At 39.4% G+C, this 16365-nt stretch overlaps 1 protein-coding gene across 1 annotated transcript in view; it reads right to left on the bottom strand.

Annotated features, from left to right (window-relative positions):
* Positions 1-1117: 1117 nt before the first annotated feature.
* The window catches only part of Pgr (progesterone receptor), a 64680-nt gene continuing 49432 nt past the window's right edge, over positions 1118-16365 (bottom strand). The window contains exons 5-8 of the mRNA XM_005077324.4: positions 11139-11283; positions 8409-8539; positions 5583-5740; positions 1118-2839 (exon numbers count right to left, since the gene is read on the bottom strand). Coding sequence (XP_005077381.1) covers positions 2684-2839; positions 5583-5740; positions 8409-8539; positions 11139-11283 — 590 coding nt within the window. The 3' untranslated portion in view covers positions 1118-2683. The remainder of the gene's footprint in view (positions 2840-5582; positions 5741-8408; positions 8540-11138; positions 11284-16365) is intronic.

Raw genomic sequence — 16365 nt, 5'->3', positions numbered from 1 at the left:
AGAGAAAATGTGTGTGTGAGTGTGTGTGTGAGAGAGAGAGAATATGTGTGTGAGTGTGTGTGTGAGAGAGAGAGAGAATGTGTGTGTGAGTATGTGTGTGTGACAGAGAGAATGTATGTGTGTGAGAGAATGTGTGTGTGAGTGTGTGTGAGAGAGAGAATATGTGTGTGAGTGTGTGTGTGTGAGAGAGAGAATGTGTGTGTGAGTGTGTGTGTGACAGAGAGAATGTGGGTGTGTGAGAGAATGTGTGTGTGAGTGTGTGTGTGACAGAGAGAATGTGTGTGTGAGAGAGAGAATGTGTGTGTGAGTGTGTGTGTGAGAGAGAATGTGTGTGTGAGAGAGAATGTGTATGAGTGTGTGTGTAAGAGAGAGAATGTGTGTGTGAGTGTGTGTGTAAGAGAGAGAATGTGTGTGAGTGTGTGTGTGTGAGAGAGAATGTGTGTGAGTGTGTGTGTGTGAGAGAGAATGTGTGTGTGAGAGAGAGAGAATGTGTGTGTGAGTGTGTGTGTAAGAGAATGTGTGTGTGAGTGTGTGTGTGAGAGAATGTGTGTGTGAGTGTGTGTGTGAGAGAATGTGTGGTGAGTGTGTGTGAGAGAATGTGTGTGAGTGTGTGTGTGTGAGAGAATGTGTGTGAGTGTGTGTGTGTGAGAGAGAATGTGTGTGTGAGTGTGTGTGAGAGAATGTGTGTGTGAGTGTGTGTATGAGAGAGAATGTGTGTGTGAGTGTGTGTGAGAGAATGTGTGTGTGAGTGTGTGTGTGTGAGAGAGAATGTGTGTGTGAGTGTGTGTGTATGAGAGAGAATGTGTGTGTGAGTGTGTGTGTGTGAGAGAGAATGTGTGTGTGTGAGTGTGTGTGAGAGAGAGAATGTGTGTGTGAGTGTGTGTGTGTGAGAGAGAGAGAATGTGTGTATAGAGAATATGAAGACCCAGTCAAGAGTGTAGTGTATTTCAGACACGCGGCAGGAGAAGGCACCCAGGCACTGAGGAAGAGCTTCTCTGTTCTAATGCTGACGGCTGCAGTACCTGGGTAAAACTTTGATTGGCTGCTGGAACCAAGGAACTGTGCAGCAGGTAAACCAGTATGATTTCCTCATGCATAAAACGAGAGAAGCCGAAAGTCCTGATTAGTCTTTATTTCAATACCTATTTTAAATGTGCTAGAGAACTTATTGTTCTTTACGCCATAGTCAGACACAACGTAGTCAGTTCTCTTTTTAATTTAGAGAATTTATTGTTAATTTAGAGAAATTATTGTATAATATACATATGTGTATATAGTATATATATATATAATATGACTGGAACTTATACCAATGATTTAATGAAAACAAACAGTAACTGGCTTTTATTGCATTTACCAGTGGTGTGAACTTGGTATGCATACATGTATGAGCTTTTCTTTAAAAAAAAAAACTAACTGATGTCCAGTAACTGATTTCTGTAAAGAACTAGAATCTGTCTTTCAAATGAATATTTTAAGTAGAAATGACAAAGTGAATTATGTGTCTTATCGTCACTGTACCTGGTTGTATTATTTGAAGCAAGTGTCTAGGATTTCCTGAAGCCACTCATTTAGAATTGGGTCGTAGGCACTCAAAACTCTTTCCATCTGAGACTTGTCTCTTTCTAAAGCATCTCTTTCAGATTCAGAGGCACTAAAAACATTTTCCACCTGAGATTCACTACCTGCATTTCCCAAAACAAAACAAAAACAAACAAAAAACCCTCTATCCCCAAGAAGGGAAAGGTATTTACCTCTTCCCTCCCCCCTTTCTCACTTTTCCTGTCTTTCCCTTGCAGCCTTCTTTGATACAACGGTAAGAAGAGGGAAGCCTTTGCCACAAATGCTGTCATACTGGCCAGGACACAGAACTAGCAAGGGCGACTGGTTTGCAAGGTCAGTCATCAACAGGGATTCCAATGGGAGAACAGACCTGATTTCTGACATTCACAGGACCTGATCTGGAGGCATCTTCACCATCAAACCCACCATCGGTAGTCACTGCAACTGTATGGCTGCTTGTTCACCCCATCGTAGATCTGCTCCAACCACAGCACGCCTAGTTTCAAAAACCTCAACCTATGTCAGCTCCCTTTCCGTTACTCTGTTCTGTTTTGTCGGTTCTTTTCTTTTCTTTCTTTTTTGCATTAAAAACTCTTTGAAAATCTGTTTCAGGCTATGAATCTTCTCACAAAATGATTACATTCTTGGCTGCCATTTTAAAGGTCCACTTTTGGAGATCAAAACAACTACCTAGAAGTAACATGTATGCTTTGCTAAAGGTAGGGTGTCTCACCCCTATAAAGGAGATTTGTTAGATGTTAGATGCAAAAGTTAAAAATTCTCACCTGGATAGTATGAAATAATATAATGAGATATAGTTTACTCATACAATCAATTTTAGTCCTTTTAAACTGTTTAAACTCTCAAAGAAAACGTGGGTACATAAAACACTTGAAAACCTATACTTAGGCATTACAAAGGAAAATCAACATCTCCCAAGTTTTCCCATAAGTTCATACAGTGTGTATGTATACCTGTAATAACTTCATACAGTGTGGTACATGTACATGTAAGGCTTTCAAAAGAACATTATAAAGACACACGACCTGACTTTCCTAACCAAGACAATAAAAGACACAGTACAACATTCAATTTTTGCAAAGAAAACACAGCAAAGACATCACTTTTTATGAAAGAGAAGAGGCTTCACCATGCCCGCCAAGATCTTGGGCAACTGTGCAGCAATAACTTCAGACATCATTTCTGGAAATTCCACAGCCAGTGTCCGAGACTGGATGAATGTATTCAGGCAGTATAGATGGAGTTGTTTCACAAGCTGTTGGTTTAACAAGTGGGTAGATGACGTGAGACAGTAAGCCCACACACTGTGCAAAAGGGATACATTATCTTATTAACCCTGGGAAACCCTGCCCGGCTGTTTGTTCTCACCAGCATGCAAGCAACTCTCCACCCTCTAGGATAACGGGAAAAATGTTCCGTACTGATGATGGAGCACGCTGATAATATGGCGCTTCAGAGATTTGTTTGCTTTTATTTATTTTTTAATTTTTATTTTTACATTTAAATTAGAAACAAGGTTGCTTCACATGTCAATTCCAGGTCCCTCTCCATTTCCCTTCCCTCCTCATGTGCCCTCCCACAAACCCCTCCAATATCCCCTCATTTCCCCAGGGAGGGTGAGGCCCTCCATGGGGGTGTCCATAGTCTGTCATTTCATCCAGGGCAGGGCCTAGACTCTCCCCTGGGAGTCCAGGGTGAGAGTGCATCTCACATTGTTGGATGGGATCCCAAAGTCCATTTGTATACTTGGGATGAATATTGATCTACTACCCAAGGCCCAATAGATTACCTAGGCCTCCTCACAAAAAGAGAAACATGGCATGTACTCTCTCATATATGGATTTTAGACATAGATCTGGGGAGTGACCTTTATTCAGAGGCTGATGGAAGAAGAGGCAGACTCCCATGGCTAAGCACTGAGTTGAACTCAAGAAATCCAGTGACAGAGAGGGAGGACTGATGAGCAAAGGGGTTAGGACTGGGCCGGTTTAACCCCCAGAAACAGCTGACCTGACAAGGGTTAGCTCTTGAATCCCAGACTGATGCCTGGGAATCCAGCATGGGACTGATCAAGACCCCCTGAACGTGGGTGTCAGTGAGGAGGCCTCTCTTCTCTGACAGGATTGTGAAAACCACATCAACTTAATTGCGCATATTAGCAACCCCCTAGCCCCATTTTCACCCTGGAGCTGGTGTAGTAGAGTCCAGTGCTGTCTTACTGGTACAGCAAGACAGATAAATAAGCAGGGGCTTCCTCTTATTGTTATGGGGAGACATCACCATGCTTCCCTCCTGGCTTGAATCTTCTTTGCCTACAGCTTGTTGTTCAACAGGAACACACTCTGGGACAGCTATATCTGAGATGTCCTCTGCAGGACTTTGATGGTGGCCTTGCAGCTGTTGGCTATCTGGTGGTTTTCCTTTCATCAGGGTTCTGAAGACACCACTCAGGCATTGTCACAGAGCCAGTGTCGTTCAGAATTCTGGCAGTTGGCATATGAGTTGTTTCTTTTTCATAGGTTTGCTTAGGGTATTCTTCTCACTCTTGGTATGATGAGCTATGATAGTGTACCTTGGATGAATTGTGCAGTGCCTGTACGCTAGTCCCTTACATTTAGAAAACTCACACCTTCAGCAAAGAGAAGTGGCATGAGGCCGGAAGACTGCTATCATTGACGCTCAGTGTGGGCTACACAGCAAAGCCACGTCTTAAAGCTCAGAAGGAAAAAGAGAACTCATGCCCTTCTATTGTGTAGCTTTCCCAGTAATCCCCCTGCCTTTGTTTTCCTAAATCCTTTCTTCTCTGAATTCCTATGAATGTGAATTTTGAGGATGAAATCTGATTTATCGTGTCTTAGGTTTTAAATTATTTTCTACTGAAATGTCCTTTGTATTTCATGACTTTTGTTGAATTGTAATGTCTTTGATTTTGTGCTTAATTGTCTCAAAGTTTTATTTATTTATTGCTAAATGTTCCTTCTTGAAGGCTGTCATTTCTTTGACACAGTACCATTGTGTTTCTTTGAGGCTCTGTGGATTTCTCTTCTGTCTCTGAACTGGTGCTTTATCCTTCAGCTTTCTTTTTTTAAAAGCTTATTTTATTCTCTGCTTTTTATTATAAATGTTTAATTCAGGTAGCTCATCATTTCCACAAAGTGTTCATAATTCAGACTCACAAGCTGCCATGGTTAAGTAGGTAGCTTTTTTATGGCTTTGACTCTCACTTTTATATAGTTTCTTATACAACAGCAATAAAAGCTGGTCTCTAATAAGTCTCTCTCTCTCTCTCTCTCTCTCTCTCACTCACACACACACATGTTAAGTTTCATTAATATAGCTGTGGTGTTGGACTTTTATGGGCTGTTTATCACAGAAGAGTATAAAAAATAACCCAGATTAATTTATGATTTCTTTATGGCTTTGAATGGAATCCTGGCTATCATGGAGCTCTTAACAATTGCCATAAGCAAGAGTATTTACAAATACACACCAAATGGCATAGTTGTATTATTTTTCTATATTAATATTTTGAAGCAAAAAGTATTTTGGAACATATTCTGAAATATATATGATAATTTATCTTGGCCATTAAACTATTCTCAAGTGTTATACATACTAGTAAAAAGATATTTGAGAGGCCAACATTGAACACAATGGCATGATATAGTCTTTTTAAACCCAACCAGAAACAAGTATTTGGGGAAACCACACTGTATGAGGTAAACGTGATAACCAGTACACTATGGAAACCAGCTGGGGAAACCACACTGTGATGGCTAATCTTTGTCATCAACTTGCCAAGATCTAGAATGATCCAGAAGACAAGCTTTTGGGCACAGCTAAGAGTTCTAGGCATGCTGTCAGAGATTAGATTAATAGCACAATATCCCAGGAATGGATCGTGGACTATCTAAAACAGAAAAATGCTAACTGAGCCCCAGAGTCTACCACTTAATTATTTGAGAAATTAACAGAATACTGGAAAACAAAATACTTACATCATGCAAGCTGTCGAGAAACTTTGTAAGTTGATAGAAGCGCTGAGAACTGGGAACCACTCCTTTCTGCCTTAGGCCAATTGCCTTGATCAATTCCCGGATATAGCTTGACCTCATCTCTTCAAACTGGCTTTGGCTCCTCAGTCCTTCCAAAGGAACTGTACAAAACAAAATAACAAGAACCGGCAGTTATGTTAAAAGTGGACACTAGCAAACCAGGTAGTGGCAAGACATGCCTTTAATCCCAGCAGAGACACACCGATCTGCAAGCTCAAGACCCAGCCTCATCTATAGAGCAAGTTCCAGGACAGCCAGGACTATACAGGAAAACCCTGTCTCAAACAAAACAAAAAACAGAAAGATACTAACAAGGTATGAATTTTTGAGCTAGCTAACTATCTTTCATATATTCGCATACACATAAGTTTGTGTGTGTGTGTGTGTGTGTGTGTGTGTGTGACTTTAAATGGAAACAATTTAAATGGGAAAATAATAGTGCAGTTAGTAAGATCAGGACACAGAAATCTTTTAACCATAAAGTATATATGAACAACTTATGTTTCAGACTTGTATCTATGAACTCTGCATTCAATGTAGCATTTGCTCAGAAGAGCCCCTGACATTATGTCATAGCCTCGCTTCAGATAGCTGGTTTTAATTGATGGTTCCATCCTGGGCCTTCTTTCACTTTTTCCTCCATGGATCTTACATGTGATGGCTAGTTCCCCATCCTCACGCTCCACCCTCTATCCTTTCTGCTTCCAGAGCTCATCGTTCACTTCTCCTTGCTTTGCACTCCTACATGTGAAGCTGCAGCCTCAGGAGGACTCTTTCTGGAGCCATGCATGGATTGCCAAGAGGAAAATGCAAAACCTCCTCAATCTACAGCACTACACATTCGGGATCTCTGCTCTGCGCTATTCCTGTGAAGAAGTACATTCAGATTAAAGAGGACTGCGTGCACCTAAGGAAGCTTTTTAAAAGCACTCCCGCTCATCAGTACTGGCTGCTGTCTGCTCCTCGTGGAAAAGGACACAAGCCAAAGACAGAACAAAGCAATAACTCTTTGGTTTTCAGCTTTCAGCTGTCAGATCCTGAATGTACGGGGGTTTCTCAGGAGTCAATTTCGCAATACTCATTGAACATTTAATTCTTGTCTGTACATCTGTGCAGATGTGTGGCATGTGTGTCTGTAGTCCCTATAATCTCTTCCCTTCAGTTACTCCAGAATATAGCTATTTCAAAACCATGCCCTTTCTCTTAAAGCTTCCAAACCAATCTCCATAGCGAGCTCACCCTGACATGTGAATATATATTATTTTTCTTGAGTGAAGGTATATGCACATGTGTGTCTGAAGGCATATACACCACTATGTGTGAGTGTGAGCCTAAACCAGAAGTGAGTGCCGGATTCCCTGTGCCTGGAGATACAGTGGCTGTGAGTCACCCTGCAGGGATGCTGGAATCAAACTATAGTCCTCGGCAAGAGTACAAGCACACCAAACTGCCAAACCACATCTCTAGACCCATAGTATTTGCTTTGCAAAGGTATTTCCTATTTGCTATTTGAAAAGTTTATATTTCTTCATTTGTTTTTAGATAATTTCAATGTTTACATTTAACTGAATTATCTGGATATACAAAGATCCCATCTGAACTGAATAAACTGACTTTTTGTAAATATGAAAACATTTCTCTTAACACTATTTTTTTACTCATTGACGAGTGATGTGTTCACTGTAGCATTTAAATGTCTGTTTGACACTTGAATGTCATCATCAGTCTTCCAGACGGTAAGAAGCACATGACATTCTAATTCTCGTATCTTTGTAATGCTTGGTTTATTATTCCTTTAGATTTAAAGGTGCTTTTACAAACACTTTGTACAGTTCTCCCCACTGGCCAAGGCGTTGTTCATTAAGACACGTTAACCACACTCACATGGATTCCACGGAAGTACCTTACACTCTCTGAGACTGCCTCTTCTCCCCATCCTGACAACCCTTCCCCAGCCATGTGAGATTTGTGCCACTAGCAGAAGTCCCTGAAAAGAGATGATGCTGAGAAAGGTACTCAGGTCAGCTCATCCTAAGGCCTTAATTCCCTGTAACTCTCTAGCAAGCCAAAGCATCGGTCATCAAGCTGCAGGCTAAGCCTGCTCTGAGGCAAAGGCACAGAAAGGGTTAGGGATGCATGTGCCGTTAGACTTTGTTCCCTTCTCCTATGGCTGTCCCCCACATTTCAAGCCTCACACCCAAACTCCCGCGTACTGCTTATGTGCAACAGAGGACTCCAGGCCACATGATGGCCATTATGTGGGAGGGACCTGAGTCTTTCTTGTTCACCTCCCCCCCCCCCCCCCGGGACTGTCTGAGTAACACGCACACTGCCCCTGCACCAAGTCAGTGATCCTTGTGGCCATTTGCTGTGAGTACAACTGTGCCCACACCCTGAGAATAGCTCCAAACAAGTGTGTGTGTGTGTGTGTGTGTGTTGTACAGTGAATACTTCTGTGTATGTGTGATAGGTTTAATAATGGGAAGCATAATTTGTTCTCATCTCATTATTTAGCTTGTAAAACTGAATCCAGTAAATAAGCTTGTAATCTTATTTCAAGTAAAACAAAGAAATTGGCTAGGCTATTTTAATCTTGTGTGTCAGAAAAATATTTTTAAAAAATGCCAAATTGTCAATGACAATATATTGGAGATTACTCCTTCACAGTTGCAATCCAAGTTTTATATATGGTGTATATGATCATATTTTTGACACTTAACCTGTGAGCTCAAAGTAAGGTACTAAGTGTCTTCACACTTGTGTACTCACTTGTATTAAGAAGTAGCAAGACTTTCATACATAGGAACTCCTCGTGGGTCACTTGGAGCTTGACGAACTCCTGTGGGATTTGCCACATGGTAAGGCACAATGAGTAGAATGATAACTCTTTCACCCTCTGCCTACACATGGCACAGAAAAGAAAACCAACACAGAATTAAAAAAACACAACATAGACTATCAGCCAGTCAGTAGTATAATTTGTCAGTGAACAAGATTTCAGCAATTGTCTTTCCTATTGTTGAATTTACTGATACTTTAAATAAGAAACCTTAATATTTAGTATTTTAGATAACTTTAAACTTTTTCATAGGCTGGCACTAAATTTTTAAGGCAAAAAAATTTAGACATAAAAATGACTTTAAATGTACATTGATCAAAGTTAAAATTGTTTCTTGCTTTTGTTACCACACTTAAATACCTAAATTAAGTAAGAGCAGTGTTGTAGGGATTGAGCATTTGGAGCCAAGAAATGATTTATTTACTGAAAATATGTGTATTTGTCTGCATAAATAAAAAATTGTTCAAAAGTTGATGAGTTGCTTCAGTTCATGAAAACTTACAACACTGTGACTTTTCCTAAGGGATGTGTGCAGTGAAACATAAAAACAAATGCAAGAATGGTGTCAAACATTAAATAACTGAAAAGGTCAACACAGTTCTGAAGACGGAGGCCCCTTATCTGAGCGATTCTCCTAGCCATGCGCTTTTTGGTGATGCTAGCGCTGGTCAGTGCAGCTAAAGGAAGAGTGGGCTGAAGGTAAGACACCCACACTGATGATAACGGGTAATCCCGGCCCCTCAGGTCTGCGCCAGCTTTTCCTGTCCTCCCGAGCCCCGGTTTCTTTTACTGCTAAGAAGGGTCCTGAGTCCTTGCCTATGTCAAGGGACTAGGAGTTAAAGAGGAACAGACGGAGCATGGAGATTGTTAACAGTGAAGACATTAGGCAGTATCAGGTATTAACTTAGATCCTTACAACTTGGCATTCCCTATTAGAACAGTGCAGACAATACCATGGATGAATTCTCTCCATCTGAAAACTACATGCAGAAAACTATTTGAATATACCAAATCAAATTTTAGATATTTATAGAAGATTTTATGCTTAATTTTTAAAAGACAATCAATAGTGTCTCCACAAGCACAGAAGTTAGAAAATGTAATTTGATATGGTAAACATTTAAATTTACATTGAAATTTACAACTTAGTAAGTTTTTGAAAAAATTAAAAACATTAGTTTGAGATAAAAATGCATTTAGGGACAGGAGGAAAGGGCTCCAAATATCAAACTAGTGATAGAAAGAATTTAATTAAAAATTTCAAACAAATAAACACAGATTAAAACTTTTTGGAAAAGGACTCCAAATTCTCAGGAAATAATACCAACTATTTGCAAATTGGATTGCATGAAATTAAGTTGATTCTATACAGCAAGGGAAAAGTTGAATAAAGAAAAAGTCAAAGTATAGAAGAAAATATTTGCAAACTACACATTTGACATAGGATTGATATAAAATATGCAAAATCACAAACTAAAAATCAAGAAATCAAATAACCCAATCAATAAATGAGCTAATGAAATGAACAGACAGTTCCCAAAAGATGAAGTACAAGTGGCCAATATACATATTACAAATGATCAGCCTTATGAATCATCTAGGAAAAGTTAATTAAAACTGTATTGAGATTCCATCTTACCACAGTCAGAATGGCAGTTAGAAAAACAACCCATGCTGATGAGGATGTGGGCGGAAGGGGGCCCTTATACACTGCTGCTGGGAATACGAACCGGTCCAGCAGCTGTGGAAATCAGTATAAAGGTGCCTTAAAAATGAAAAGTAGATCTACCTATGACCCAACTAGAACACTCTTTAATTCACCCAAAGTCTTTCAAGTCTACGCATTGTAGAGAACCTTTCATCAAAGGTTATTAATACAAGATTCACAATAGCTAGGCTATAGATGGATAAAGAAACTGTGTGTGTGTGTGTGTGTGTGTGTGTGTATGGTGTGTGGTGTGCCTGTGTGTGTCTCATATATACTTCATATCTATAATGGAATTTTATTTAACTATGAAAGAAAAAACTATGTTATTTTAGATAAATGGATACAACTAAACATCATATTAAGCCAATAAGTTAGACTTGGTAAAACAAATACTTTTTCTCTTATTTGTGGATTCTAGATTGCACACATACATTGTGTCATGTACGTATGTATGACACAATGACACAAAAGTAGAAGAAAACTGCCCAGAGACATGAGGAGAACTAGCATGGACAGGTGGGATGGAGGACAGTGTCAAAATGTATGTACTTATTGAAAAATGTCTTTATGAATCCTAGCACTGTGTATAGTGGATACAGATGAGTAAGCATTCAGGAGATGGCTCAGTAGATGATGGCCTCTGCTGCCAAGCCTGACGACCTGAGTTCAATCCCCAGGACTTCCACATGTTGTCCTCTGACTTCCATGCTGTGATGTGTGTGTCCCCATCCACACACTCACAATACACAAGATAAATAATCAAATAGATACACATACTACATATGTGTATATGCCCATGAGTAAAGAAAGGTGACTTTATCAAGCTAGGTGAATTCCAGGAAAATGTTGTTTACGACACTGAACACAGCATCATCTATTGCAATGTAGTTTTCCAAATCATACTATGGACAACCCTGTGAAAATAGCAAAAGCACCGAAAGTCACAACTTACTCATTTAGGATTAGATCAGGTGCAAAATACAGCATCTGCCCACTGACATGCTTGTAGGACCTCCACCCCAGGCCAAACACCATCAGACTCATCCAGGAGTACTGAATCAGGGTTATCTGGTCATCAATATGCAAGTTCCGGAAACCTACAAACATTTTGAAAGGAAAGAATCACAGAACAACATTGAAAATCTGTAGGGAGTTGAAACAGGATACTGAAATGTTTCCATAAAGTGAGGAAACACTCATAAATAACACAGCCTAAAAAAGAGGCAAGGGGGTGGGGAGCCACTTTACATGGCACGAGCATCAGTCACTGTGGTTTAATGCTGGTGAGAATGGAATGGCTAACTGAATTAATCATCCATTCTGGGTTCGTGCAACACCCATGTACTGAGACCCATTTTCATGCTATATACTATGTTAAAATGATGGAAATAAATGCTAGGATCCACACATGGGTGAAAACACATGGCCTTTGTCTTTCAGTGTCTTCTTCACAAGATATCTTGTCTTCATGAACCCCAGCAGCTACAGTGCCTGCATAAGATCTGTATAAGATCTGTACGAGATCAAGCCAATAGGCGTTCCAGCATGGAGATGGCGGGACTCAGAAGTCCCATCCTTTTCTGAGGAGCTATAGAAAACTGATAGATTCTCAGGGTGGAAAAGTCAGTTTTCACTAAGAATATGACTCTAAAGAATGGCCCCATACCAATAAGTATATGAGCAGCACAAATTTGACCCAGTGAATTATTAAGGTAAAAGAAAGGAAAAATAGGCCAAGATGTTGAGAAGGGAGAGGAAGGAGTTAGAGGGAGAAGTGGGAGTGAGTTTACATCAGTTGCATCAGTGAAACACTTAAAGAAGAGAATACAAGACACTTGTTTTGCATATGGAGACAAAAAGGGGTTAAACACTTCTTTCAGTAGCTTTCCTCAAATAAAGGCTAAGAAACAATTAGGCTAAAAGTACCAAATTGGACATAATTGAGAGACCTCAAGAATACTGATTGCAGTTGAGTATATGGACTTGAAGCCTGGGGAACATTAGGAAAAGAATATGAATATGAATCTCACTGTAACTTACAACAGATGAATGATGAAATTGGATTTAATATTTTAAGATTAAATAAAAATAAATATTTTCATGTGATCGTCAAACTCTTTCCATGAAACTCTTTGAAAATCATTTCCTTAAAACTCCACTGACACCCATTTACAAATGACCTAACTCAGAAATAAAACCAGATTAATATTTAATTCATTACTATTGAGGGAGAAGTATTTCTTTCTCTGTTAGATGCTCAGGTTCTCTGCAAATGTTCCTGATGACTCCATCACCATGGGAACAGTTGAGGTAGACACTCAGGTTCTCTGCACATGATTCCTACGGTTCGATGGCACTTGTCTTAGCATCTCTTAGTCTCCTTGGAGATGAAAACTCAAGTGTGCCTCCTAACCAACATATTCCAGCAACCTCCTGCTTTGATTTTGATGCACATCTTCAATGTCAAATCATTCTCCTGCTCAGTATTCCTTTCTGTCTCTGATTGACTATTGAGTTCCTCTGTTTGGCATCTGGTAAAAGTAAATTCCGCTACTGGGAAAAATGGATAAAATCCCTGCTGCCCTCTGTATTGTGCTTGGTGTGGTCTGTAAAGCACATACTACCAGGATTTTTAATCGGAATCAGCAATGACAGGGTGTGGTTATTTGCTGTGAATGTGGTAGACGACACTGATGAGTTCAAGGGATGCGTCTAGTACATCAGTTCATTGTCCCATCACAGATGTCTTAGTTTGTGCCCTATTTCACCTCAGTTGAGTGTATCCCTGATGCCCTCCAGAGGTTGTTTCCCTTCGTTCTTGATTTGAAATCCAAGAGCATTTCTTTTTCTATTTCGTTCCTTCCTTCTTTCCTTCCTTCCTTCCTTCTTTCCCTCCTTCCTTCCTTCCTTCCTTCCTATCTTTCTTTTTTTCTCCTTTCTTTCCTCTTTTAATGATTAGAATAGTTTGTTTTCCTGTGTTTTGATTGTGTTGGCATTCACAAATCTAATTTACTTTGTGGCAGAAAGACTTCATCCAGCCTAGAAAAAAATGTGGCATACGATTTTTATAATTTCTTATTTTCACAAGACTTAACTACCTCTTCAAGTGCATGTGGTATGTTATTTCAGAAAAAGTGTGAATTTAACACAACAAATCCAGAGAATTAGTACTGCTTGCCACTTTCTATTCAGCAAAACATATAATTATCTGATAAAATTAAGAATCAATTGATAAGAGACATGAATTTTTTTATTTGTTTTTTTTAAACATGAAGACTCCCCAAGGTAGGCACATTTAGAACTATGTGTGGGTGTGACTTCAAAGTCTCTACAGAAAGGTCTAAGCTCCATTGCTGACTCTAGAATTGACTGAATACTACATTGAACCAGTTAGACCATAAAAATAAAGTTATTAATTCTACCATTTGCTAAAGATTCCAGATAACTGTGCTTTGTTGAGGAATCTGCAAACATTTACTAATCCATCAATGGGTCCTGCAACAGACTGTTCATTGGATTAATGACTATAGGAAAGCCACTAATCATTTTCAGAAGAAATTTGTAATTTAAAACATATTAACCATACATAATTTGTGTTCTGGCAATCTCAGCTCTGAGGAGCTAGGGGCAGGAAGATTAATAGTTCAAGTTTATCCTTGGCTGCAGAGTAAGTTATAGGCCACTGGCTGTGTGAAAACCTATGTGTGTATGAAAGAAAAAATGCTCTAAAACAAAATAAGACCAAAATGATAAGCCAGAAACCATTTTCTGTATGTTAAAAAACCATAAATATAATTAAAATGTAAATGCTGCAAATGGCAACAAATTTGGAAGACATCACTGACCTAGGAAAATAGCTCAGTCAGCAAAGTGCTTATCACACAGGCATGATGACCTAAGTGTTTATTCCCAGCATTCATAAAAAAGGCTAGGTTTGCTGTGTTGCATAATCCCAGAGACAAGGGGAAGCAGAGACAACTGAGTCCTTAGAGCTTGCTGCTTGCCAGTCCAGATCAAACAGTGAGCCCAGGCTCAGTAAGAGCCCCTGTCTTAAAATGTAAGGTGGAGAGCATCTGGGGAAGACACTCAGCATCAACCCCTGGTTCCACGCATTCACACATTGGCTTCTATATGTACACATATATACATGAATACATGCATACGAATTACATATACACATACAATTAAACGTTCTTGATGAAATGTATATTTGGAATATTTTCAGAATATATATTACTTTATTTGCCAGAATGTTTTACATCCATATATGAATTTCATTATATACAAAATGACAGGCTTATAGAAAGCGAGGCTCATTTAATTAGACATAAAAATATTAGTAGAATGTTCATTATGATCTTTAATAACTCACTCATTGCTCTCTATAGTATTCCTGCTCACTTCTAACTTTTCTAATATATTTTAAATACCTAAATATATGACATAACTACGTTAGAGTTTTCATTTTAAGCCTTTGTTTTATAACAGTCTCTCACTGGTCTTAAAACTTTAATTAAGTTATACATATGTGATTTTTTTCTTTTCTGGAAATCTCATTCTGTTTGTGTCTCTATTCACTTCAATCTTGTTCTTATGTCTCTTTTGTTACAATCTTGAATTCTAAGCCTATCAATGTCTTGAAATATGAGGACTTTTACTTTCTTGTAGTATAAAAGGCAACTTTTATTGAAATATTTCAAAACTTACCTAGTTTCTAACATTCGTAGCAAAACATATATTTCCATACAGTAGAAAAGAACTCAGAAAATAACCTACTCTCTCTGCCTTTTGGAGGTGTATATGTGGAAAAAGTCCAATGTTAAATTGACTTGAGCATGGCTGGCTAAGAAGTCCAAAGTTTCCCCCCCCCCCCCCATTAACTGTGATAGCATTCCATCATCTTATACTGAAACAAAGCCAGGAACACAGAGATCAAATTCCCATGGCGATAATGATTAGAGAGGTTTAGTGTATTTGAAATGATAATCAGACTGGAAAACCTACTCATAGGGAAGTGATGGATGATGGCTAATTGTACTTAACAAGTAGTGTAAAAATTTCCTTTTCTTTAAGTGTCTTGACCTAGTAGTCCTTGAAAAAACATAGCTGTGAATTGTCTAATTCTTAATACTTTAGGAAAAAAAAAGCTAAGCAGAGGACAAGAGATGACATGTGAGACTTGCTGTGACTTCCAAAGTTCTGATAAAAATGTACAAGTTGTACTTCCATTTAAAAATAATGTCACATAGTTGAAATAGTGAACCTAAACCAAGGCAGAGCATTACACATCTCAGGACCTTGGAGTACAACATGTAAATGTCAACTTTCAGTCACAGGAAAGCATAGGCAATTCATCACCAACATATTCAATGACTTACTGTGACCAAGAACTTCAGAGTTCATCAAAAACAACTTAGTTATTACAAATTCCACACTTTAGATTTCTACGTCTTTGTATTTGTCCTTTTGGGGACAGGGTCTTTCTTACTTGTAGCAGAGGCTGGTCTTGAACCTAAGACCCTTTCCTGCCACTGCCTCTTTGCAAGTGTTTGTATTTGGTCTGGGAAGATTCAGGAAAGAGTGGATTGGAGTGTGAATGGTTAGGGATAGTTAGAAGTGAAGGAAAGAGCCTCCAGGTACAGAAGCAACCGGGGATGAGGACAGCGACCTGAGCAAGGAGTCTTTCAGCAAGTGTACCTTCGCTTTGGTGGCATGAAGGGAAGTTAAGAGGGGTGCTGCCACTTCAGGAACTGGACTACAGAACGATTGTGGCTTTTTAAAATCATTTTTTATTTTAATTTTAAATAGCTTGTTTTACATGTCAATCCCAGTTCCCTCTCCCTCCCCTCCTCCCGCACTCCCCTTCCCCCCCCACCCTCCCACCCTATTGCCAAATCCTTCCACATAGGGGATATCTAGAGTCTGTCATTTTACTCTGGGTAGGGTCCAGGTACTCCCCCTAAGAGTCCAGGCTGAGAGAGCATCCCTCTTTGTGCTATAGGCACACGAAGACTGTTTGTATACCAGGGATAGACACTGATCCACAGCTCAGGGCCCCATAGGTTGCCCAGGCCTTCTCGCTGACACTCACATTTGGGGTTCCAGATCAGTCCCATGCTGGCCTCCCCACTGTTGGTCTGGGGTCCAAGAGCTCTCCCCTGTTCAGATCAGCTGTCTCT

Source organism: Mesocricetus auratus, unplaced genomic scaffold (genome assembly GCF_017639785.1).
Source record: "Mesocricetus auratus isolate SY011 unplaced genomic scaffold, BCM_Maur_2.0 Super-Scaffold_100040, whole genome shotgun sequence".
Classification (NCBI taxonomy): domain Eukaryota; kingdom Metazoa; phylum Chordata; class Mammalia; order Rodentia; family Cricetidae; genus Mesocricetus; species Mesocricetus auratus.
Note: the sequence above shows the minus strand (reverse complement) of the source record. Positions and strands in the feature narration are given on the sequence as shown.